General features: G+C 42.8%; 1 protein-coding gene across 4 annotated transcripts in view; it reads right to left on the reverse strand.

Moving 5' to 3' along the window:
• CEP162 (centrosomal protein 162) overlaps positions 1-24,410 on the reverse strand; it is an 857,607-nt gene that overhangs the window by 409,785 nt on the left and 423,412 nt on the right. For all 4 annotated transcript variants that reach the window (XM_085611039.1, XM_085611040.1, XM_085611038.1 and 1 more), the window contains exon 16: positions 22,095-22,232. In XM_085611039.1, the coding sequence (XP_085467165.1) occupies positions 22,095-22,232 (138 nt within the window). The remainder of the gene's footprint in view (positions 1-22,094; positions 22,233-24,410) is intronic.

Below are 24,410 nucleotides of genomic sequence, written 5' to 3' on the forward strand. Positions count from 1 at the left end.
TCCCATCGTAATTGGTGCTTGTGTGTCTGATCTATGCCCCAGAGCACTGACGCAAGTGTAAGTGAAATGAGCCAAGGGGCTCATATCAGTTTCACTTCCTTTATAATTACATCAGCTTGTCATGCGCAATGATTGTCATTACAAAGAAAAAAAAAATTAGCTTGAGTTGCTGGGCAAGCTTTTCTCGAGCACCTCGACCTGAAAATAAAAATGGAATCCTTTGACGCCAGCACCAACGGTAAGACCTTCCTATAGAGGCTTAACATCACCTCCGCGTCAATAGAGCAAGGATGTGAGTGCTTTCAATGGGGAGGTCATGTCCATGGCCGGCCTTTAGCATGGGTGAGATGGGCCCACACCCAGGGCGCTGACCTGCAAAGGCGCTTGTGCTTCCTGCAGCAGTCTCTCTAAGACTCTTCACCCCCCCCCTCCCCCCCAAGGCTGCTGGTCCCCTGGTCTGCTTTTTGTTTATCTTTTCACTGCATTCTTAACCCCTCACTTACCTTCTACTCCTTCAAAATGTAGGCTGAGAGGATGAGTGGGAGAGGGGCGCCAAATGAGTTTTGGCCCAGGGCGGTCTCTGAGCAAAGGCCTGTTTTGGTCACGTAAATAGCACCCAAGGGGTTAATCCTATGAGTTATAAAAGCATTTTGCTGGTAATGGTCTACTTTACTGTTTATAATTAATTTCTTAGACAGAGAGATGAAAACTCAGCTTCTGTCCTGGCTCGGGAGTGTAATTTACTCGCCAAGATGTAGCAGCCGCTCAATGATGGTCACTTGTTCACCGTGATTGAAGTAGACCACGACTTACCAACAAAGGGGCATTCATTTCCAGTGCATGCACTAAAGATGATATAGAACAATAAACATATCTGGCGTGGCTGACAAATATTTTTTTTTTAAATCAGTAATGTCAAAGGACTTAGCAAACTTAGGAGCATTTAGATTTATTTTAGAAATAGGAAGATTTGGAGACAAAAAATATCAATATAGTGTTTCTACTGAAACAAAGTAGGGTTTGCTGTTATAAACATCTATAGGGGTGAATTAGTTCAAGGAAAACTACAGTCTAGGATCTCATAACGAGTTGTTTGGACTATGGAAATGTACTCTTGGTAGCTGTAAATGAGGCCAATGTGTCAAGACTACAGATGGTGCAGAACTCATCAGTCTGTAATCTTCCCCCCTCTGTACCAACATTAAGAGCCTTACATTGGCTTCCTATCTGAAAACCGAAAGCACAGCTTGTTTAAATGCCTTTGCTATACTCACAGAGTTTTAGATGGAAATGACCCGGCCTACCTGCGGTTGAGGCTCTCTTTCTACCACCTGAGCGGGAATTTGAGGTCTTCAACCAAGTCACTGGTAACTCCAGGCGCATTTAAACTACTCAGAGTGGGGGACGCTCTTTCTCATATCTGGCCCCATAGTATTGGAACAGGTTATTATTTCCAATCCACTCGTCAGAATGTTGTGATTTTTAAGAAAATTCTGAAAACCTGGTAATTTTCAAGCTCTTTTAATCCCTATCCTCTGGGACAGTAGCATTAGCGCCGGGATACTCCTGTGGGAGCGAGTTATTTTATGAAGCACTTACAGAGCGCGTACCTACCCGTAGGCATCTCAGCGCTGACAGTGCGACACAAAAGCAACAGGGGATTTATCTTTGTTCCTCTATTGATGGGGAATATTCTGGAATAGCCAGTATTTGAGCAATTCCCGGAATAAATTGATGCACTATACAAGCACCGATAATATAACATTAACAAAAGTAACAGAAAATGGACAAGGAGACGTCACTGGGGTACAGTGAACCTAGGAAACTATGGGAGAAGGAGAAAGAGGACAAATACAACACACTGGAAAATAATATAATGTATGGTTTAAAGTGCATGCGTTGCATCAATTATTTCTGTAAGAACATTGAGAAACAGAAATCAACTGGACAAACGGGCTTGAAGGAGCAGACTGGAACATAGAATAGTAATCCACCAAAAAAGGAAAAATATTGTTAAAATAGCCCCAAAAAAATGCAAACATGAAACGAATTAGTCCAAATTATGTAGAAACCATAAAAAACCCAAAAGTGTTTGCAGAAATAAATGCCCCAGGAAAACCGAAGAAAAATAAAATAATATAAAAAAGAAATGGATATGATAAATCAAATTTTTTTTTCTTAAAAACAAATACAAACGTAAACTCCCAATTCCCATAGGACACATTCGCAGACAAAAACCTGCAAAGTAAATTAAAAAACCACCTGAAAAACACATTACACTTTGAAAAATACAGATTCATAACAGCTAATCATCAAAATATAACAAACGCAACTTAATTTAACATAACATAGCAACACAGTACTAACTGTAAAGTGAACAAAATGCAAAACTACAACCTAGTGAAAAACACTAAAACTAATACATCTAAATATACAAAAAACCCACAATCAACACTGTAACTACCGTCTAGACCCCTTTCCCAACTCCACGCCCTCAAAATCCTAAAAAATTAGTTACCTGTGAAATGAATGGAAAAAATTGTAGAAATGTTGAATACATTTATTAAATAATGGCGGCCGCTGCGGTGGCTGAGTGAGCGGGTCCAGCCTGTTATTCAAGGTGGACTCATTAATGCTAGGTCCTTGGGCAAACACAAGTTTGAAATCGCTCACATGATAGAGTGCTTGGCCCTAGACATATTATTTGTAACAGAGACCTGGTCTGACGCTGCATCTGATCCCGACTTTACCACGGCCATACCTACGGGTTACAAAGCTATTAGAGAAGATAGGTCTGTTAAGCGTGGGGGTGGAGTTGCCATTATCTTCAGGGATCAGTTCCCGGCAGTTCATCATCCCATCTCTTCCCCTTTCTATGAAGGCCTCCACTTCTCGCTCACTCTTCATCCCAAATTAACATTTAAGGGAATTCTTCTCTACCGCCCACCTGGCCCTCGCACTACGTTTTTAACTAACTTGGACAGTCTGTTTGAATCAGTTATTTTAAACTCTGATTTTACTATCCTCGGGGATTTTAATTTTCATTTAGAGGATGCAGGTAACAAAGGCACTGCAGAGCTATCGGATATCCTTAGCTCCTTTGGACTCACTCAATTGGTGCAATCCCCCACACATACATCTGGACACACACTAGATGGCGTGTTTTCCTCAGTTCAGGGCCTTATGATCAAGGAAACGCTTCCTTTAATCTGGTCAGACCATTCCTTAATTAAATTCACGCTTCCTATTCATAGTGAAGGCAAGGAGGTCACCGGTAAATGTTCTGCCTCCGTCGGGTTAGCATGGAACAAAGTAGACCTATTGTCCTTTAATGCTTTGCTAGAAACCTCCTGCCCCTTCCCACAGGATCAGGTAGACCTGGCTGTGACTAGTTACACTAACTGGATATTGGATGCAGTTAATGCTTCAGTCCCACCAAGAACTCTCTCAGCTAACAGGTCTACACCATCCGCCCCCTGGTTCTCAGATTGTCTCCGTCTAGAAAAACAGCATTGTCGCCTTCTAGAACGACGGTGGCGGGTAAACTATGATGAGCCAGAGAAATTAGCGTACAAAATAGCACTATTACAATATAAAAAACTTCTTATTTCTGAAAAAAAAGATATTTTACCTCCCAGATCGAGTCAGCTGCTAATTCCTCCAAAGAACTGTTTGCAGTGATTAATAAGCTCTTGATACCCAACAACTCAGGCAGGATGGTCAACCAGGAATTCTGCAACAAGGTGGCCGATGTTTTTAAATCCAAGGTCCTAGACATTTTTAATGCTTTCAGTGAGGTTTCTGATTCTAGCCCTCCATTATGCCCAAACAGTCCAAGCATCAACAAGCACCTACCATTTGTGTTCTCTCCAATTTCGACAGACACAGTGAGAAACTATGTCCTTCAAGCTAAATCGGGCTCACCTTCAGACCCCTGCCCCCCGAGGTTCTATCAAGAACTAGTAAACTCGGTGAGTCCTCAACTCACCGATATTTTTAATCTGATGTTCTCCTCCGGTGTTTTCCCGACTAGCTGGAAGGAGACATCCATTTCACCTCTTTTAAAAAAACCAACTCTCGATGCGACCAACCCTACCAACTATCGGCCCATTGCCAGACTGCCTTTGCCAGCAAAGATAGTAGACAAAATAATGAACAACCAATTGTCTCTATTTATTAACGCTAATGGTTTATTGGATCACACTCAATTTGGCTTTCGCAAGGATCATAGCATGGAGTTGGCATTGATCAAAGCCTCTGAGGAGATCAGGGCAGTTATGGACTGTGGAGGTGCAGCAGCTCTGGTGCTCCTCGACCTTTCTGCGGCGTTTGATACGGTGGATCATCGCCTTCTGCAGAGATGACTGGAGGGGCTAGATTTAGGAGATACAGCACGAGCACTTATAGCCTCCTTTCTCACTGATCGTAGATCCACCGTATCCATGGATGGCTTTAATTCAAATCCTTACACTCTTCCATGTGGTGTTCCGCAGGGCAGCTCTTTAAGCCCCACACTATTCAATATATACGTCTCTGAACTAGCGCCCCTTATTCGGGAATTTGGTTTTAGCCTGACCACCTATGCCGATGACACCCAGATTGTGGTGGCAGCTTCTAAATCCCAACAATCTCCGGCCTCGCAGTTCAGAAGTTGCATGAGTGCAATCAATAAATGGATGACAGCACACTGCCTGAGGCTTAACTCCAGCAAAACGGAAGTCCTGATCTTCGGCAGTGTGCAGCCCCCCTGGAACGATCTGTGGTGGCCTGTCGAGTTGGGCTCCCCGCCCAATCCGGTGGTCAAGGCAAAGAACCTGGGTGTGCTTATGGATGATAAACTTACTTTCCATCATCACACAAATGCGGTAGTGTCGGCATCGCATTTCCTCATTAAAAAAATTAGGACATTTTTTCCTTACATCCCCGATCACACCAAGAGAACAGTAGTCTCTTGCCTTATTTCATCCAGGCTGGACTACTGCAATGGTTTATTCCTTAATGCCCAGAAGCAGCACCTGCGCAAACTACAGATGATTCAGAACTCAGCAGCTCGTCTCATACTGGACATCCCTAAACACCACTCAGTCTCCAACGAAATCCGCAATCTTCACTGGCTCCCTGTATCCCAGCGCATTGATTTCAAAGCCTTGTGCATTGTTTTTAAAGCCTTGCATGGCATTGGTCCGGCTTTTCTGCAGGATCATTTTTCTTGGTATTGTCCCACCAGACAGCTGCGTTCCACTGGAGCTCGATTACTTGCTGTTCCAAGGATCTTTAAGGCCCACTGGGGTGGACGCAGTTTCTATTACGGAGCGTCTAAACTGTGGAACGCCCTTCCCTTTTCTCTCAGGAATGCCAGCTCCTTGACGATTTTCAGGAAACAACTAAAAACTTGGCTCTTTCAGCATTAGGGGCTAGGTTGCAGCGGGTCACTGTTATGTCTAGCGCCAGGACACCCCCGGGTATACGTGCGCTTTATACATTTTTGTAACATAACATAACATAACATAACATAACCACCTCCCTGCTAAACCTCTCTCCTCGTTTCTGGACCCCCGCAAAAGTCAAATAAACAGGCTTATCGCATTTCCTCGCTGTATGTCCCTCCACGGATGATTTGGCGTCCTTGGTCCTGGCTGTAGGGGGTACCGCTGCCCTGTAGACTGGTAGCGTGGAGAACCCCCAGCGCTTTCTCTCCACTTTTGCGCTATCACCCGGCTGCCAAAATGCCTCTGAAGACCGGCGTTTAAAGCACCAAGGGTCGCAGGCCACCGGGTAACTCCGGCGGCTCAACAAACCACCCCGGATCTAGCAGCGGTGAACTGCGAGCAGAAAGGACGATGCTCAACCTCCGCAACAGCGGCTGGGCCTCCCGATTCCGGGGGCCAACTAAAAAAAAGTGGTGCAGTGCGGGCCAAACAGACGGTCCCTGCCTTGTTTCAAGTGCAAAGCGACAAAAACAAACCAACGCGGGAGCCGGCAGGCAGTCTTAAACTGACTGGGAAATTCGACGCTCCATTGATTGTATCGGCGGCGGCTTTGATTTCACAAGACACCGCTATTCAAGGTACAGAGCTGCAGTGCAACGACACACTCGCTCATGAATCGATGGGGGGACCGCAGATGTGCACAGGTGGGGAGTCAATCATGGACCAACTGACTATCCTTGGTAGCAGTGGGGAGCCTGGACCCGTAACAAGTTCGCCCCCCATAGATGGACCCCGGTGGTCAAAGACGGAATGGAAGCAGAACAACAAAAAGGATGCATTATGGGATCTGAAGTCCTTTCTGGGGAAGGTCAGGCTAAAATCGCAACTGACTCACCTTATTCAGTCAACTATGGAGGGAACAAACCAGCAACTTCTAAGGAGGAGGATGCTGCAGACAAGTTTTATTCACTATCAGATTATTCTAACTCTTCTGGTGATGAACATCCCGGCAACGACTGGGCTGCTGAAGGAAGTGATAATAGCAGTCTACAATGGGAAGAGGAAAGTGATAAAACATTGCTAAGACAAGGTATGGAGCGCAGACCACAAGATCCAGCTATTCTTTCTGAACAGTCTAAGGGTGCGGCAGGTTCTTTGACTTGGGATTATTTATTTTCACCCAATCTAGGAGGGAAGGAGGCTTCGGAGGAAATCCTATTGGCAGGTACTGTTAATGACAATGATAAAAACTCAGAAGAAATCATGCTCTCCACAATATACCAAACCATTATGGCCCTCAGAGAGGAAACTAGAGCAGAGAGCTCCAAGACGCAAGGAGCCTACCGCAAACTTCAGAACTCTATCCGACAGGTTGCCAAGTCATGTTCTGATTTCGCGACGAGAATGGGGGAAGCAGAGACTCGAATCTCTCAGCTAGAAGATGAACTAACTGCTCAAAAAAATCTTACTGAATCTATGAAGAACAAAACAGTGTGGAAATTGACTGACATCGAAAATCGCCCGAGAAGAAATAATCTCCGTATTGTGGGCGTCCCCGAGGGAAAAGAGGGTGGAGATGCTCGACAATTCGTGATCGAACTGTTTGATGAGGCATTTCCCAAACTTCAACACTGGGATTGGAAAACACAACTCCAGAGGGCACAATGATTCCCTTTCAATGTACGTAAGAAGACTGGAGGACAGGCGGACAGTAGACCACGCGCCATCCTTATATCCCTTAATAATTTTTTAGCCAGGGAAGCTCTCTACGATCTGGCTAGACCAGATAGGAAACGGATGTCTAAGGAGTGTGATTTCTTTGTAAGGCCTGACTTCTGTCAGGTAACCGTTGAAAAAAGATGGCTTTTGCGGCAACTAATGCCGGCATTTCAGGCAAAGGGAGTACAGGTCTTTCTACTTAATCCCGCCAAATTGAAAGTCACTTTTCATGGGCAAACACATTTTTTCCAATCTGAGATTCAAGCGCAGGAATTTTTGTCTTCATTATAGGTTTGCAAGGGGTATTTAAAATAGAAAATGGAAAAGTCTCTCACTTTTTCTGTTAATGAGGAATAAGCAGGGCATTATAAATTTGAAAGTCTTTTTTCTCTTGATTCCTTACCTGCTTATTAATACGTCTTGACCCTTTTCCATAATGGACTTACGCACTGTTGAGGGGGGAGGTTTAACTTAGCGGAGGTGGTGGAGCCCCGCTCAACATCACCAGGGACAGTTGGTCCCTTAGCCTTGAGAATTGAGGGGGGTAGGGGAGGACACTTTGGGGGTAGAGTGAGGGGACTTTTGGGGGGAGGGGAGCACTGGTTGGGGGGAGGGGTGGGGAGTACAAGTGATGATCAACTTATATAATCAGTGTGTACACCTTCATTTGAATAGAGAAATACTTGCAATACCGAATTTCGCAGTTTTTAAAAGCCACTTGATTCATGCGTACTACACTATCAGATCAGTGAACACACAGGTACTCTACATGGAAAATGGATAGGGACAAACTACGTATTTGCTCTTTAAATATTAGTGGGCTCAATGACCGTAAAAAAAGGAATTTATTTGCCAAAATAATCGGGCACATGCAAATAGAAGTTCTATGTGTACAGGAAACACATATCTTGGTGCAAACAAAATTGTCTTAGAGATACTGGCCTTGACCTATTAGCCTGTACACGTCAGGGCACCACCACACGAGGGGTAGCAATTCTCGCTAAACATGGAGTTATAGCCTGCAGATGCAAGAAGGAGGACCAATTGGGGCGTTGGGTGATTTTAGAAGCAGACATCAAAGGTTCTCTCTTCTCAATTTGCTCCCTGTATGGTTCAAACTTAGACGACCCGGAAATTTTTAACTATATCAATACCGGACTAGCCACCTGGCCAACCCCGCTGGTCCTTTGCGGCTATTTTAATCTACAGAATAGTTTTGATTTAGCCGGTAATACTCCATACTCTGGCAGAAAGAGCAAGACCTTTAAAGCCCTGCAGGGGCTAGTTAGGGAACAAGGACTAGTGGCTATATGGCATAGACACAGACCCGGGGAGCCAGGATTTACCTTTTTCTCTGCACCACACACTAAATGCGTTCGACTGGATTACTTCTTTTGCTCACACCAAATAGCCAGAAATGTTGATATTGAACTATATCCAAGAATTATCTCTGACCGTAACCCGCTAATAATGGAAATACCATTAAGAGGCCTTCCTAGGAATATACAGACATGGACATTTGATAAAAATCTTTTATTAAACAAAGCTTACTGTAAACATATGGTCAAATGGATCGTGGATTTTTTCAATATCAACAAGGGCACTGTCCCTGAAACTATAGTATGGGACGCATTTAAAGCTGCTTTACAAGGGGAGACACTCAGTTTTTCATTGTATCATCAAAAGACGGTCAAGGCTAAGATCAAAGGCTGGATTAATGATCTAAAGCTCGCAGAGACCGAGCTCATAAGGAAAATTAGCACTGCTCAAAATACTGATAAATGTCAACATTTAATTTCCGTCATCAAATCTAAAATATATTTATATTATGCAGAAGAACTCGCCACAAAGTATCTACAGCACAGATCTGATATTTATGAGCTTGGGGAAAACACTGGGAAATTACTGGCCAAACGTATCCAAGAAAGGGCGACGGCAAATGGAATAGGCAGAATCCAAGATCCACAGGGTCAGATACAAGACACTCCGTCAGGAATCCTTAGTGTATTTCAAAACTTTTATCATCAATTATATACTGCAGAAGGGGAAGCCACCACTGGAAGTATTAGGGAATTTTTAAATGGGTTAAACACGGTGAATGTTACACCCGAACAAAACAAGGCTCTCAATGCCCCAATTACCGGGGATGAAATTGAGATAGCAATCGGATCCTTAGCCTCGGGTAAAGCAGTTGGGCCAGATGGGATTCCCCTAGAGTTTTTTAGGACCTTTCAGCAAACGCTATGTCCTATGTTAATATCTTTATTCCAGCTTGCTCAATGGGGACAGACCCCCAAATCCTGGCAAAAGACTACTATTGTAGTGTTTAAGAAAAAGGGAAAATCTGAACTCATCCCTGCATCTTACAGACCGATTACACTTATTAAGGTGGATAGTAAGATTTATTCGTAAATAATTGCTTCCAGGTTGAGCACAGTTATAACTCCTCTGGTATCTCTTAGGTTTTCATAAATCATTATTTATAAAAATGTTTTTAGTCCCACCAGAAAAATAGAGAAAAAGAGAAAGTCAAAAGTGATCACATAAAGAGAGCAATCTAGACGATTACTCAGACAAAACTGTCCATCACCAGAGAAATAGACTGGATGTCACACGTGCCATTCAAGTCTAACAAAGCAACTTTACCCCATAATAGTTATTCCAGAGAGCTGCAACTCTATATTGATTAAAGACCACTGAGGCTTCATTTATTTCACAAGATTCGGGTCTAAATTCAAAAAGATATACCCAAATATATTGGTTAAGACTATTGAGAGAAAAAAATATACGTAAATCTATACAGACTCACCTTCTTGAGGAAAACCCTTCTTGAGGGAAAGAACATATAGGTTCTCATAGATTTTTATGAACACGGTGATGTTGTACGAGGGACTTGAGATAACGAAGGCCATACCACAACCTAATAAGAGGCAAAAATTATATAATACTTAATGGTTTGCCTCCCAAAAAATTGAAAAATAGCCGTATTCAAACTGGAATTATAATCCTAAATGTATTCAAAGAGATCCGAAGTGAAAATCTTCCACCGATAAAGTTTTTAACTAATCTAATGAAAAAGAGAAATATTTCACCGGATCTCTTTGAATACATTTAGGATTAGAATTCCAGTTTGAATACGGCTATTTTTTGGGAGGCAAATCATTAAGTATTATATAATTTTTGCCTCTTATTAGGTTGTGGCACGGTTTTCGTTATCTCAAGTCCGTCTTACAACATCACCGTGTTTAATAAAAATCTATGAGAACCTATATGTTCTTTCCCTCAAGAAGGGTTTTCCTCGAGAAGGTGAGTCTATATAGATATACATATATTTTTTTCTCTCAATAGTCTTAACCAATATATTTGGGTATATCTTTTTGAACTTAGACCCGAATCTTGTGAAATATATGAAGCCTCAGTGGTCTTTAATCAATATAGAGTTGCAGCTCTCTGGAATAACTATTATGGGGTAAAGTTGCTTTATTAGACTTGAATGGCACGTGTGACATCCAGTCTATTTCTCTGGTGATGGACTGTTTTTTCTCAGTAATCGGCTAGATTGCTCTTTTTATGTGATCACTTTTGACTTTCTCCTTTTCTCTATTTTTCTGGTGTTGAATGGGACTAAAAACTTTTTTATAAATAATGATTTATGGGAACTTTTTGATATGAGAAATGTATGTGTTGTTGGTTTTTTACTAGGACAGATTAATAGGAACTTTATTGTAAGATCTATATGTTTATAGAGAGTATGGTTAGTCTCCTGATGTCACAATTTAGGATTATATATGTTCTGTTTATTGTAATATATGTGTTTTTGTATGTATGATGCATTATTGATTTTTAATTTTTAATTTTGTCATTTATGTGAATTAAATATGTTTTGTTGCGATTCTTCCCTACACGTTGTTATATTTACATGTATGTTTTGTCTATTTTTTCAGCCCTGATGAAGTTCTTTATGAGAACGAAACGCGTTGGCTGAAATTCCCTGTTGTTTGTGAACTGTTGAATTTTGAACAATAAAGAAACATTGGATACTTTCAGAGCAAATCCCTGGACATTTCTTATCCCTACGCACACCGTTTAAAATAATATAGAATCCTCTGTCTATAAAGGGCGGGGCCGAAAGAAACGAACATGGGGCTACAAATCTGGTCCACAATTACTAACTGGTTAGAAAAGATTGTGTAGCCTTAAGAAAGTATTCATTGTTATTTATTGATTTTGATTCTTCCTTCTGATAATCTTTTCTTCAATGTTAAATAATGTACTACCAACATTTATCTATATTGTGTTAATACGCATTGCCTATCTGCAAATGAGGATGTACTCACTGTGATAATTTGCTGTTTGGGAAAAAAATAAATGTAAACATGATGATGAAAATATGCATATATAACAAATTACAAATTTAAAAAAGCTGTTGAACAATGGAAGATAAAAGATGAAAATGTACAACACAAGTTCCTATGTAAATATAATTTACGTTTTTTATTCATAAAAAGAATTGTTTCATTTACCTTTATAAAAGAATAGTTTTTCAGATAAAACATTTAACATTAAAAATGTATACAACAAATACATTTACTATTCGTATCTAATTCAATTTGAGGAAGGTGTTTGACACTAAAGGGGTGATATTTACTATTCCCACTCCATTCTAAATCAATTTGGAGATGGTATTGGGCACTAAAGGGATGACGTTTACTATTCATACCCCAATCAAACCATATTGGACGAAGGTGTTTAACACTAAAGGGGTGACATTTACTATCACTATTCCAATCTAAAATATAAAGGGGAAGGTGTTGGACACTAAAGGGGTGAAATTTACTACTCCCACTCCAATCTAAACCAATTCGAGGAAGGCGTTGGGCACTAAAGAATAACATTTACTATTTCTACTCCAATCTATACTGATATGAGGAAGGTGTTGGATTCTAAAGGGGTGAAATTTACTATTCCCACTTCAACCTAAACCAGTTTGGGGAGGTGTTGGACACTAAAGGGGGTACATTTACGCTTCCCACTCCAATCTAAACCAATTTTAGGAAGGTGCTGGGCACTAAAGAGAGACATTTAATATTTCCACTCCAATCTATACCAATTTCTGGAAGGTGTTGGACACTGAAGAATAGGTTGCTTACCTCCGGTAAAGCCTTATCTGGTAGAGACAGGATCTAGCTGTAGATTCCATATCTCGGAATTCTCGGAAGGCGCAAGACTGGTTCTCGATATTTTTGTACAGCAGTTACCTCCACGTGAGAGGGAGTCGAGAGATTGTCAACAGAGTCCATACACTCCCTCCCCTGACGCACTGACAGTTTCTTCTGTGACTATTTTTTGCACCAACAATGTAGAGCCACTCATAGAAACTGCTTATGGAAATAGTGTGCCAAAAAAGACACACCTTTGTGTCAAACAATTATGAAGTCTTAAAGAATGGCATCAGAATGCCAAGAAAAGGGTCTTGAAGGTAACAGGACTAACAGTTCGCAGAACGGGGAGGTTGGGTAGATTGTTAAGGAATCTGTGGCTAGATCCTGTCTCTACCATATAAGGCCTTATAAAAGGTAAGTAACTCTGCAGCTAGATGGCTCAATCTTAGAATTAGATACCAAAGCAACAGCATCCTTGGGAGGCCGGTCGGCAAACTGAAATGCCAAAAGAAGATTCCTGAATAGGACTAGCCAGTCACAGTAAGCCGGCTGTCAAAAAAATCACAGGTGGAGCAAATAAAATGCTCCACCAAAAAGACTGTGGAAAACCCTCATGAGAAATCATGCAGACAACCCTACCTACATCAGAGGGATAAGGAAGTGTTGGAGAAAACACCATATAGAAACAATAACATTATGTAGCCCTGCCAAGGGCAATCAACTCATGACTGGATAAGTAAGTAATATGTTTATTGTACAGTTAATTAAAACCTTTACAAAAGTTGGCCGTCTTTTATAAAACTGTAAAACATCAATTTAAAAGGCTGATAGCCACAGTTAAAAACACAGTTAAAATGGCAAAAAAGATCCAGTCCCCCGGCTTTGGTGACCCATAGTCCAGTTTCTTCATTTTTTGTATGCGTCAATTTAGCAGCAGTTCGTAAGGTAGAGTCACCCCCCGGTCAGAGTCTTGGCAACAGACTGAAGGGGGGCGTTTGGGTAGAAGTTTAAAGTGCATAGTGCAGCAACAACTTTTGTTGCTCGGGGCAAAAATGGCCGAGATTAGCCTGTTGATATTTTTTTTTCGAGGCTTGGATGTTCAAGAGTGCTTAATGCTTGATGTAAAGAGCGCTGTTAAAGGCTTTTACGTGATGGGTTAGTGGGCCGGTTCCAATGCCACTTCTCAGATAATCTGGTGGTATCTTTTTTAGTCTGAGATCGGCAGCGGTTAAAAATGTTGCCAGGCAGCAGCTTAGTTGAATATCTTCACCAGAGAAACTTGCGAGCACCGCTTGCCTACAGGACCGTATTTGTTTCTTTTTAAAGATTGTTCTAAATAGTGACCAGCGCACCAGCATCAATTCCCGGAATATGTATTTTGATGTGCACTAAGTCCACCTCTCCTTCCCCACAGAGACGGCAGATTGCTGGCTTCGGAGGGCGTAACCATGGAGGCAGGTGATATGCAGATGGTAATAAGCCTGACCGAAATCTCAGAAACTTCTCTTTGGTGGTTTTGGAGAAGTTAGATTGGAGGTATGCTTGGGGAGTCGCTTTGCTATAGGACTGTACAGTGAGCCAGCCGTGTGCGCGTTCTTTCAAGACGGCTTTGTCTTGTATGATAGATTCGTTTTTGACTGTGTTGTTTACAAATTCATTTAAGCTTGCCATGGACCCTGACGATTCCCAGAGTTGCCGTAACCCCAGCTGGTCCAGTGCAGTGTCCAAAAAGTGTCTAGCTGGGCAGGTCTCTGAGGCTTCTAGTTCCCTCCACAAGTAGGAGTTTAGCATTTCTGGCTGCCCTTTTTTTGATCTTGTACCAGGTTTTAACTAAAGCTTCTTTACGGGCCAGCACTTGTCTTTGCATCCCGAATTCAAGCCTCATTTGTGCCGGAGATGTATATCCAGGCAACCCGTATATTATTCTCAAGGCTCTTGCAAAGGTGCCGTTCAATGTTTCCGCATCTCTCCCTCTCATGGCTTCACTTCCATAGGTAATTGATGGAATTAGTTTAGCCTGTATCACCCTGGTCAGAGGGAGAAAGCTTGCTCCAGCGGTCTTGTTTTTCAGATTTCTTAATGCCACTGCTGACATTAGTCCCCTCTTTTTTTATTGCCTCACATTGTGCTTTGTAGTTGCCTTTGTTATCGATCATAAGCCCCTTGTACGACTACCAGCTTAACTTTTGCCAGGTGCCAGTTGTGTTTTGTTTTTGTCTTCATGACTGGATAAGGATAAAGAGGCTGAGGACATCAACCCACACCACTAAATTAGAGCACCAGCTCTTTATTGTGGAAACTACAATGTGATCTAGCCTCTCCCTGTAACTCTGTGGAAGAGGAATCTCAGAGCACATCCATGATAGAGAGACCCCTACAATGCTGAACAAAAGTATTGCAAGAAGAATAACAATAATGTTTGGTAGAGACCCCTCTCAGATAAAACCTAGAGAGAAAAACACCCTCCTGGACTATGTAACGTAGAAGCCCAGTGGAAAAAGGAACGGGAAATGCATAAGCAACGACCAATTTAAGGTCGAACTACAGTCTCAAGAAATAAAAATCTAAGTCCTTAGTGTGCATATATTCAAAATTTAAAAGATTCTTATTTTAATATATATAATTAACAAATCTCCATACCATTATTCCCCAAAATAACAATATACTACAAATAAGAAATATTTACCAATTATTTATATTAATACAATTAAATTAACAAATCTCAAAAATGTCATAACTAAAAATTTCGCTCACTAAAAACACTAATCTAAAAAAAATATACAGATAAAAAAACACAATACAATGAATTACATACTAATTAAAACAAACGATATTACATGCAATTATATTTTTTAACTTTATATTTTCGTTGTCCCGATATTTGACACAATATTTTTGTATCACAATATTTTCCTTTCCGAAATTCTGTTCAAACACCCCTTTGTGTACCGAGGAATAGTAAGAGTATATTTTGTCTTTGCCCCCTCTTCTCTTTCCATACATCTCTCAGTCCGAATAGTCTAACAGGTGCCTCAAAACCTGTGCAGATCCTAGATGGTCAGATCTCTGTGGATTACTGCTGTCTAAAAGGGTTGTAATTAGACTGGAATTGTAGAGTACTGCCATCCCTTCAATGAAATCCGGGGCACCCATGGTTGGGACAAATGTGTTTATCAGGGTGATATTAACATCTTGTAGCGCCCCCGCCACAGACGGTCTATGCTGAGCGTCATCCTACATGTAGGACAATTTAAAGCACAAGTACTTCCTAATCAGTACAACTACGACACTAGGGTATGTGCTGAATGTGCCAAAGCATCTATTCTGCCTTCAGCCAGCACTGAAGGGGCAGCAAGTGCCCCCTCTCTGAGGATTTCCTTGTGATTTTCACTTTAACCTCATGTATCTCCAATTATGCCAGTATCAATAGTACATTTTTAGGGTTGCCTAGACCTCTAACATTTCATGTCATCATTTTAAGTGTCCACATTGCTTAAACTTCCCAATTCTGCTGTAAACTCTAACGTCCTTGCTCCAGCAACTCCGGTAGCCCTCTTGCTGTAGCAATGACTCATAAAAATTCACCCTGCCTCTTCTATCTGCAGTCCCCAACTTGCATTGTCTACCCACACGGATACCCCCCTAATTTAGGGGTTATAATCCCATAGTTTACATAACACCCCATACATCAAAACTATGCATTCACGCCTAATGGTGGCCCATCCTTGTTCAACCCTGCTCTCCTTTATATGAGTATTGTTATAATTTTAAACTCCGGCTTCCCTCCAAGAGTAAAAACACTGAAACATTTGGTTCATGGGAGTCATGGAACTACAGAAATGAAGGTCAGTATAGACAGCATTGCAAGTGTAGCAAAAATGTGAGGTTATGCACACATTTGGTCAGTGAGCTTCATGGTCTTTTAAGGCAGGTCCTCTTTCTTTGCAGTGGTTCTAGCCAGGTCCCTTTCCATTTGAACAACAGTATTATTCAGTCCAGGGCTGCTGTCCTACAGGTCTGAGTTTCTGTTTTCTGCTTTATTAATACAGTCACTATGCTCCTCCAGGTTATTTTTAACAAGTCCATTCATATAGTGAGGTGGGACATTTTAGAGTGTATGGTATGAAGACTGGACTTCATGTCAATGAGGATAGTTTTAATGCACACGCCTGTTAATTCTTCTTGTTCCTCAGAGCTCAACACTTTGGGTGAAGAGAGAGGTCCAGAATGCAGCTCTGCAGCATTTTTTGCTCGAATGAGAGTTTATCCTGTTTGGTGTTGGTTTTCTCGATCTTGCACATATGAGTGAGCTTATGGACACAAGTTTGTTTTCTCCTTTCCTCCATGCATTCTGGCAATGAGACGAGCTCAGTTCTGGCCTTTACCGGGTACCACAACAGCGGATAGGTTAATATGGCTGCATTTGTCTTTTTTTTGCCTTTCGCTCCCCTTGTAATTCCCTACCCTCTCAGTCTTCTGCACCTACGGCCGCAATTGTGCTCACTGGTGGAGTTAGTGGCCCAGGGATGTCTACATGTCAGCAGCTGTTAAGAGTCTTTACGTGTGGTAACTCTGTATGCCTTCACAGTAATACAGAAAAGGCATGTTGCCAGTTGTGGTGTCCAGGTCTCTGCTTATATCGAGTACCCTGGCCATGCCAGTGCACCACATAGTCAGTCAAAAGGGCTGCCATTTCCCTACGAGCCATGCAGGGAAGCTGGAGTCAGATGGGAGGGGAGACTATGGAGCCACCCAATCCAAAAGGCCCCACTGAAGTACAAGCTGCTCCTACGGAGTCTTCGTGACCCTCCGGTGCACCTTCTGCATGTCTCAAACCATGGAACTTATTCTGTCTTGCTTGGCTACCAGAGGTCCATGGAAGATGTACAAATGTACCTCAAACTACAATGTCTCTATAAACTCACCAACTGCTTTGTACATATCCAAGTCTGGATGCAGGTGAACTGCTTCTACCTCAAACCATTACAGATGAGACCATGATCTTGGACCCACTGAATTCTTCATCCTTTACACTCAGCTGGTAGCCCTTTGTGGGTGGATCTCTTTCGGGCACAACAATAGCCCACAAGCTAAATGTCATCTGTGATACAAATCTAGTATTAATACCAAAAGTCCTTGCACTGGTGACTAATCTATTCCGCTTTTGGCTTGGAATTTGCTCACTGCCCCTTTCAAAACCAAGGTCATCTTTAGAAAATAAAAATTGTTGCAAACACTGCAATATATACAATGCTGGTTCGTGTAAATTTAATTATTTTACTCGTTGTTTGGTGCAACCTTTTACCGCACTGAGGCAAAGTTTATATAATCTGACACCTTGAATTAGTGATCTGGCTAAAAGTTCCTTGACTGGATCTTCACCCAAATCTGGATTTTTCTTCATGTTGTGCAAAGGTTCCTTATTCTACTTTGATACAGGAAGGGCATCCTATCAATCTAGAGAGTTGCACAACAGGTAGGAAGGGCCAACCAGTAACATTTTTCACTTTTGGATAGTATCATGTTATGTGTATTGTAAACCGAACTAGGACCCATGAGGATACCCTGGCACTGAGTACGTGTGTGTGCCAAGCCCTACCTATGGTAGGTGGCTTAACTGAAAAGCCAGGTCTTCAGCTTCTTGTGGAATTCAAGAAGAGAGGAGGGGGTTCTGATGTGGAAACTGAGTTGTTCCAAGCTTTAAGAGTGATTTAAGAGAATGCTCACCCTCCTGATTGGTTCTGTGTATGCATGGGATGTTGGCGAGAAGAGATTCTGTGGAGAGGTGGTGTCTGGATGGTTGGTGGAAGGAGATACAACTGTTCAAGTAGGTGCGGCCTGAGTTGTGGAGTACCTTCAATGTGTGTGCGAGGAGTTTGAATTTAGTGCATTTGTGTATTGGAAGCCAGTGTAGTTCCTGGAAGTGTGGTGAAATGCAAGTTCTGTGCGGGAGGTTGAGGATAAGTCAGACTGCCAAGTTCTGAATCGTCTGTAGTCTTAGAGTGACTTGCTTGGTGAGCCCGGTGTAGAGGGAGTTCCCATACTCCAACTTGCTGGTGATTTGGGCGCGAGTGATAGTTTTACTTGTGTTCGGGAGATATTTGAAGACCTTCCTCAGCATCTTCAGGGTGTGGAAGCACGATGCAGTGACGGCATTGACTTGTGCAGTCATGTCTAGTTTGCTGTTCATGATTATTCTGAGATTTTTGGCATGAGTTCTGGGTGTGGGACCTAGTTTGGTTGGCCACCAATTGGAGTCCCATGGTGAAGAGTTCCTGCCGAAGATACTTTTATCTTGTATGTGTTGAGCTTTAGACAGTTGACTTTCACCCAGCCAGCAACTTCAGTCATACAGGCAGTGAACTTGTTTCTTGTGCTGAAGGTCTTGTTTGAGAGGAAGAGAATGATTTGCGTGTCGTCTGCATAGGACAGCCACCTTCCCCAACGACTGGAAACAGGCCGAGATCAACCCCCTGCTGAAGAAGCCATCCGCCGCCTCGACAGACCTCAAGAACTTCAAACCCATCTCCCCTTCCCGGCCAAGGTGGTCGAGAAGGCCATCAAGGCCAAACTCTCCAGGTTCATCGAAGCGAACTACGTCCTGGACATCTCTCAATCCGTCTTCAGAAGCAACCACAGCACCTAGACTGCACTCCTCACAGCCACTGATGATATCTACTCCCTCCTCAACCGGGGCGAAACAACAGCCCTCATCCTTCTGGACCTCTTGGCCGCCTTCAACACTATCTCCCACCGCACACTAATCACAAGACGCCAGCATCCGCGACAAGGCCCTGGAATGGATCCACTCCTTTCTCACCAGTCGAACAGAGCGAGTCAGACTACCTCTGTTCCTCTCAGAACCCACAGAGATCAGCTGGGGAGTGCCACAGTGCTCCTCTCTGAGCCCCATCCTTTTCAACATCTACATGTCCCCACTTGCAGCCATCGTAAGGAACCATGGACTCAACATCGTCTTCTATGCCAACGAAACCCATCTGATCTCCCTCACCAACTAACGCACAGCTGCCAAAACAACTTCCACAGATGAATGAAGACCATCGCCATCTAAATGAAAGGCAGTTACATCCAACTCAACTCGGACAAGACTGAAGTCATTCTGGGACCCACCCCCTCAGCTTTGGACGACTCCTGGTGGCCAGCCGCACTGAAAACTCCCCACCCTCACGGACCACGTACGAAACCTGGATATCATATTGGACTCCAAGCTCACAATGAACCGCCAGATCAACAATGTATCCTCATCATGCTTCCACACGCTTTGCATGCTTTGAAAGACATCCATATGGATTCCCTCGAATCCAGAAAAATGGCCACCCATGCAATCATCATCAGCAGACTAGACTACGGCAATGCTCTCCATGCTGTCATCACCCAGAAACTCCTCAGAAAACAAAAGAACATTCGAAATGCCGCAGCCAGACTGGTCCTCAATATCCCTCACCGCAGCCACATCACTGAAAGCCATCAAGAACTCTACTGGCTCAGGGTCAACAAAAGAATCCCTTTCAGGCTTCTCACACACACCTACAAAGTCCTCCATGACACAGGACCAGCATTTTTGAACCACTGCCTCTCATTTCACATACGCACCAGACACCTCCGCTCCACCTAACTAGCCCTGGCCACTGTCCCATGGATCCACAAGACAAGAACCGGAGGTAGATCCTTCTCCTACCTCGCTGCCAAGACCTGGAACACCCTACCTCTACACCTCATGCAAGCCCCGTCACAGACCCAATTCAGGAAGGATCTCAAGACCTGGCTCTTAGACTGAACCCCAGCGCCCAGAAGGATCCGCAGCCCTCCTTCCCCCCTCAGTGCCTTTAAACCCTCACAGGTGAGTAGCCGCACTTTACAAACCCCTGATTGATTGATTTGAGAGGATGCTGATGTTGGATGCACAGATGACGTTGGCCAGAGGAATCATGTATGCATTGAAGAGGGTGGGGCTTAGAAATGAATCTTGAGGGGCTCCTCAGATCAATTTGTGTCCTTCCAAGGAGTAAGGCGGCAGGCTGACAGCTTGTGTTCTATCCATTAAGAAGGAGCAGATCGAGTGGACAGCGGCTCCTTGGATGCCAATCTCGTGCAAGTGCCTAATGAGGATGGGGTGTGAGACGGTGTCAAATGCTGCAGACATGACCACAAGGACGAGGGATGACGTGTCCCCTCTGCAAAGGATCATGCAGATGTCATCTGTGGCAGCAATGAGTTTTGTTTCTGTGTTGTGGTTGTGCCTGAATCCAGACTATATGGCATCGAGGGGTTGGTGGTTGCTGAAACACTGGATGATTAGTTTCACTAAGACCTTTGCTGGGTATGGTACGAGGGAGATCGTTATGTAGTTGGAAACCGGGACAGCAGATGGTTTCTTGATCAGGGGTATGACTGTAGCATATTTCCAAGTGTTCAGGAATGTGGCTAAGTCAATAGAGGCATTGAGGATGGGTGTTAGTGCTTCACTGATTGGTTGGAGTCCTTTGTTGAAAGCATGGGGGGGCAAGGAACATGATGGAGCCCCCAGTGGATGGTCTTCATGGTAGCATCGATTTCGACAGTGGCTAGGCAGGCCACATCAGCCATGATTGAAAGTTGAGTTTCAACGATAACGGGTCTGGCTGAGGGTCGAAGTTGCTATATATGGAGATGATTTTGGAAAGCAGAATTCTGAGAGCTTGTTGCAAAGATCTTGTGGGGAGAAGATGTTGCTACAGGGGTCAGAAACCAGGTTGTATTCTTTGATGATGGCAACAATTTCCTTGCTGCTATTAGTGCTAGCGTAGATTATCCCTGTTCTCATAGGCATCATACAATATTTTTTATACTATATAAAAATTGCATTGATCAGTAATTGTTCTGTATTTAAAAATTGCACTGATCAATGCATGACCGATAAAAACAATGTGTATATTTTAATCTAAAAGAACTCATCTTTGAAAACAGAGAGCTCTGATTGGTTTAATAAGTAATTAAATCATGTTTCTTGGTACATGCAGCTGTTTGAATGTCCTAAATGATGTTTGCAGCTGTCATATTGATTTACCAATGATGATAGTTTTCAAGTATGATACATTTACAGATTTAATGATAAATGTTCCCCTGATATTCCCATTTACAAGTGAATACATGGTTTGGGTACGGAATGGACCACACTTCAAACTCCCAGAACAATTCAAGCATTTAATTTTTTTCTAAGTAACATCTGTCACTTTTTCCCAACTTTAACTGCTGAAAGTAAACAAGGGATAGCCGCTATATTCCTCCCTCTTAATTTTCGGGCACATTTCCAGTGAAACAGAGGCACGTGCTAATTTGTTATTTTATGTACATGCGTTGGCAACAGCGCTGCACTTAAAGCTACAAAGGGACATGTGTCCCTCTACACTTGCAATGAGTTGGCTAGAATGATTCTGACTGCCAAGCGTTAACTTTCACCAGATGGAAAAAAGTGGCCGATATACAGTTGAATAAAACAAATAGGCTTGCACATAAAAAAAAGGAATGGCTGGACGTTCAGGTATTTTTGTATTTCAGGGCATTTAATGCCCAAAACCAGTACATTAGATGCAACCTTCATCAGCAAGAGAAGCCTAAAGTGATTGTGAAAAGCTTTATCCTTTGTCTTATCCGCAAGTTTTCCTTTTAAAGCTGAAAGCCATTTTATCAGCGTGTAGGTGCAGCAAAAACACAAATCCTCAATAATCTGTTCAAAAAACGGTTACAGCAGAATAAATAATAATTTACTAAATGTAAACAGTACCTGCTGATAACCTTGCAGGAGTTCCTCTTGTTCTTTTATTTGTTTTTGTATTTCCTTAAACCTTTCTTCAGTGATAGGGTCTTTTAATTCTTCCAGAACACGCTTGCTTATTTCACTCATGTCCTTCCCACTGTGTAACTTAAAGCAAACAATTCTAAATTAGGGCAAGCAGAAAGGATCATTTTGAGATAAACAGAAAATACATACAATTATGCACAACACGATATTGTTACCAGCAGGATATGGAGTTAGATATTAGAGGAGCAATATATTGTCATACAGAACAGATGTCCCTCTTAATAAAGATACTGGAGACACTAAGCTCATAAAAAGCAACCGGATCAATTCAGAATTTTCATGCAAAATGAGCGGGATGCTGGAACACTTTTTTGTAAGGCGCATGCAGAGGCCAGAATAGTGAAACATTGATTTTACTAAATAAAATTACTTTTTCTCTGGGAGAACATAATGAGGAAAAATGATTTCAGTTATGGGGGAGCAGTTGTGATCTGAAACTTGCAAACTAGTCAAGAAGAAAAGGAATATTTGATGTTGTAGCCTCGCCTTCAGATGTCACCGCAGCCAGAAGCAGACCTAGCTATAACACAAGAAGGCCTTTGACAGCAACTCCACTAACGACAAGAGGGAGCAGAGCATCGTCCTGCATGGAGTGAGGGATTTCAATGCGATCTGGTATTCGGTTAATACTCGCTGCTCATCAACCTGGACTTACTTCGACAGCATATGAAAGAAAACAGGATGGCTGTGTTGGAAGGTGGAATCCAGAGCAGAGAAGACACTGTGACTAAACAGAAACTAGAATTGCAATCTGATTTAATATAATCAGAAGATAAGGAAAGAGTGATCAAGGCTTTAAAAAAACTTTTTTTTTTTAGGATTGCAGCGGGCTACAAAAGAGTAAAGATGAAACTGTTAAAGGAAAGCTACGTAAAAAAACATAAACAACTATGGAAGTGGAAATGCAAATGTCTTTGTGGCCCATGACTATTCTAGTGGACCAGCGCACCCAAAAAGCCCAAGAATTTCCACCTTTCCTATGGGCAGTTGGAATCCGTTTTTTATTTTTCAGCGCAAACTCGAACGTACTGGTGCGCTTTACAAGAGCACTATATTTGTGTTGTTGTTGTTGTGTTTTTTTAAGCATGGGGAGATAAAGTGAATTGATCAGAATCACAGGATGTTGAGCGTTCGCCGAGACTCGACCCTGGTTCCAAATTCGGCATATCTTGCTGCTAAAAAAAACAAAAAAATCACTACATAAGGATTCTGAAAAATAACTATGAATATGTAGCACTGTACCTAAACAAGTGGACAAGGGGCCAAGGCACAAGCTCACACGCACCTGAGACAGGTACGGGCCGGAACGGACCGGTCAGGGGCAGTGGCCAACGGTGGCCCTGTTTTTAATTTGAGGTCTCCAATGGGTAACAGTGATTGGTTGCCATGGGTTCAGCGGGGTCACCTGGGTGAGCATCATGGGCGGTTGCACAAGTTAAATAGTGGGCAAAGCTACCCGATTGTCCTTTCCCTGCTAGCTGCCCCTGATGACCGCTGATGCAGCCCCCTGCACCTTCGGCACCAGATTTCACATGGATGGGGTTAATTTGTCAATCAGTGGCAAAAATGGTCAGTGTACAACTTGGTGGCATTTTATTCATGCCATCACTCACAAGACAAAGCATTTGTGGGGAGGCCTGGTCGGTCGGGAAACCACCCAGGCCTGTGGCGAGGGAGGAGTCATGTTTGGCCACAAAACAGGTATACAACCTTGGCATCAAGAATATAAGTGCAGGCAAATTCATGATGGAATTGTTTTAAGCCTTTAGCGCAAGCCAGGGCAGAGGTACTACGGTCATTATTGGAAGGCTGAGGACGTCCGCTACTGCGATTGTCCATAGCCGGCCAGGAGATACTGGGCGATGGTGGCTGCGCCAGGGGTCCATGGTATGGCCTGGTTGACAAGGCCCATTTCCCAATGGGTGCCGGGGGGATCCCGGTATCGGGTTGGCTCTGGCATGGTTGTTTGGGGGACCAGCTGTCATGCTGGCCCAGTTCCCTCTGTCTTGAGGAGGCAGGTGAGTTTGCATTGTAAAGGACAACTTATTGAGGAACCAGCAGGGTTTCCTCCTGGGCCCAAGTTAATTGAATCAGTTGATGCTACAAGGGGCCTGAGGGGTGGACAACCATGACTCCTTTGGAGTACGTGGTAGGAAATGTCATGAATTTGTTATGGAATATTTGCTAGGAATTTCATGTATTAGATATGTCCATGTGATGCTATTCTGTACACATTGT

This window comes from Triturus cristatus, chromosome 6 (genome assembly GCF_964204655.1).
Source record: "Triturus cristatus chromosome 6, aTriCri1.1, whole genome shotgun sequence".
In the NCBI taxonomy this organism is placed as follows: domain Eukaryota; kingdom Metazoa; phylum Chordata; class Amphibia; order Caudata; family Salamandridae; genus Triturus; species Triturus cristatus.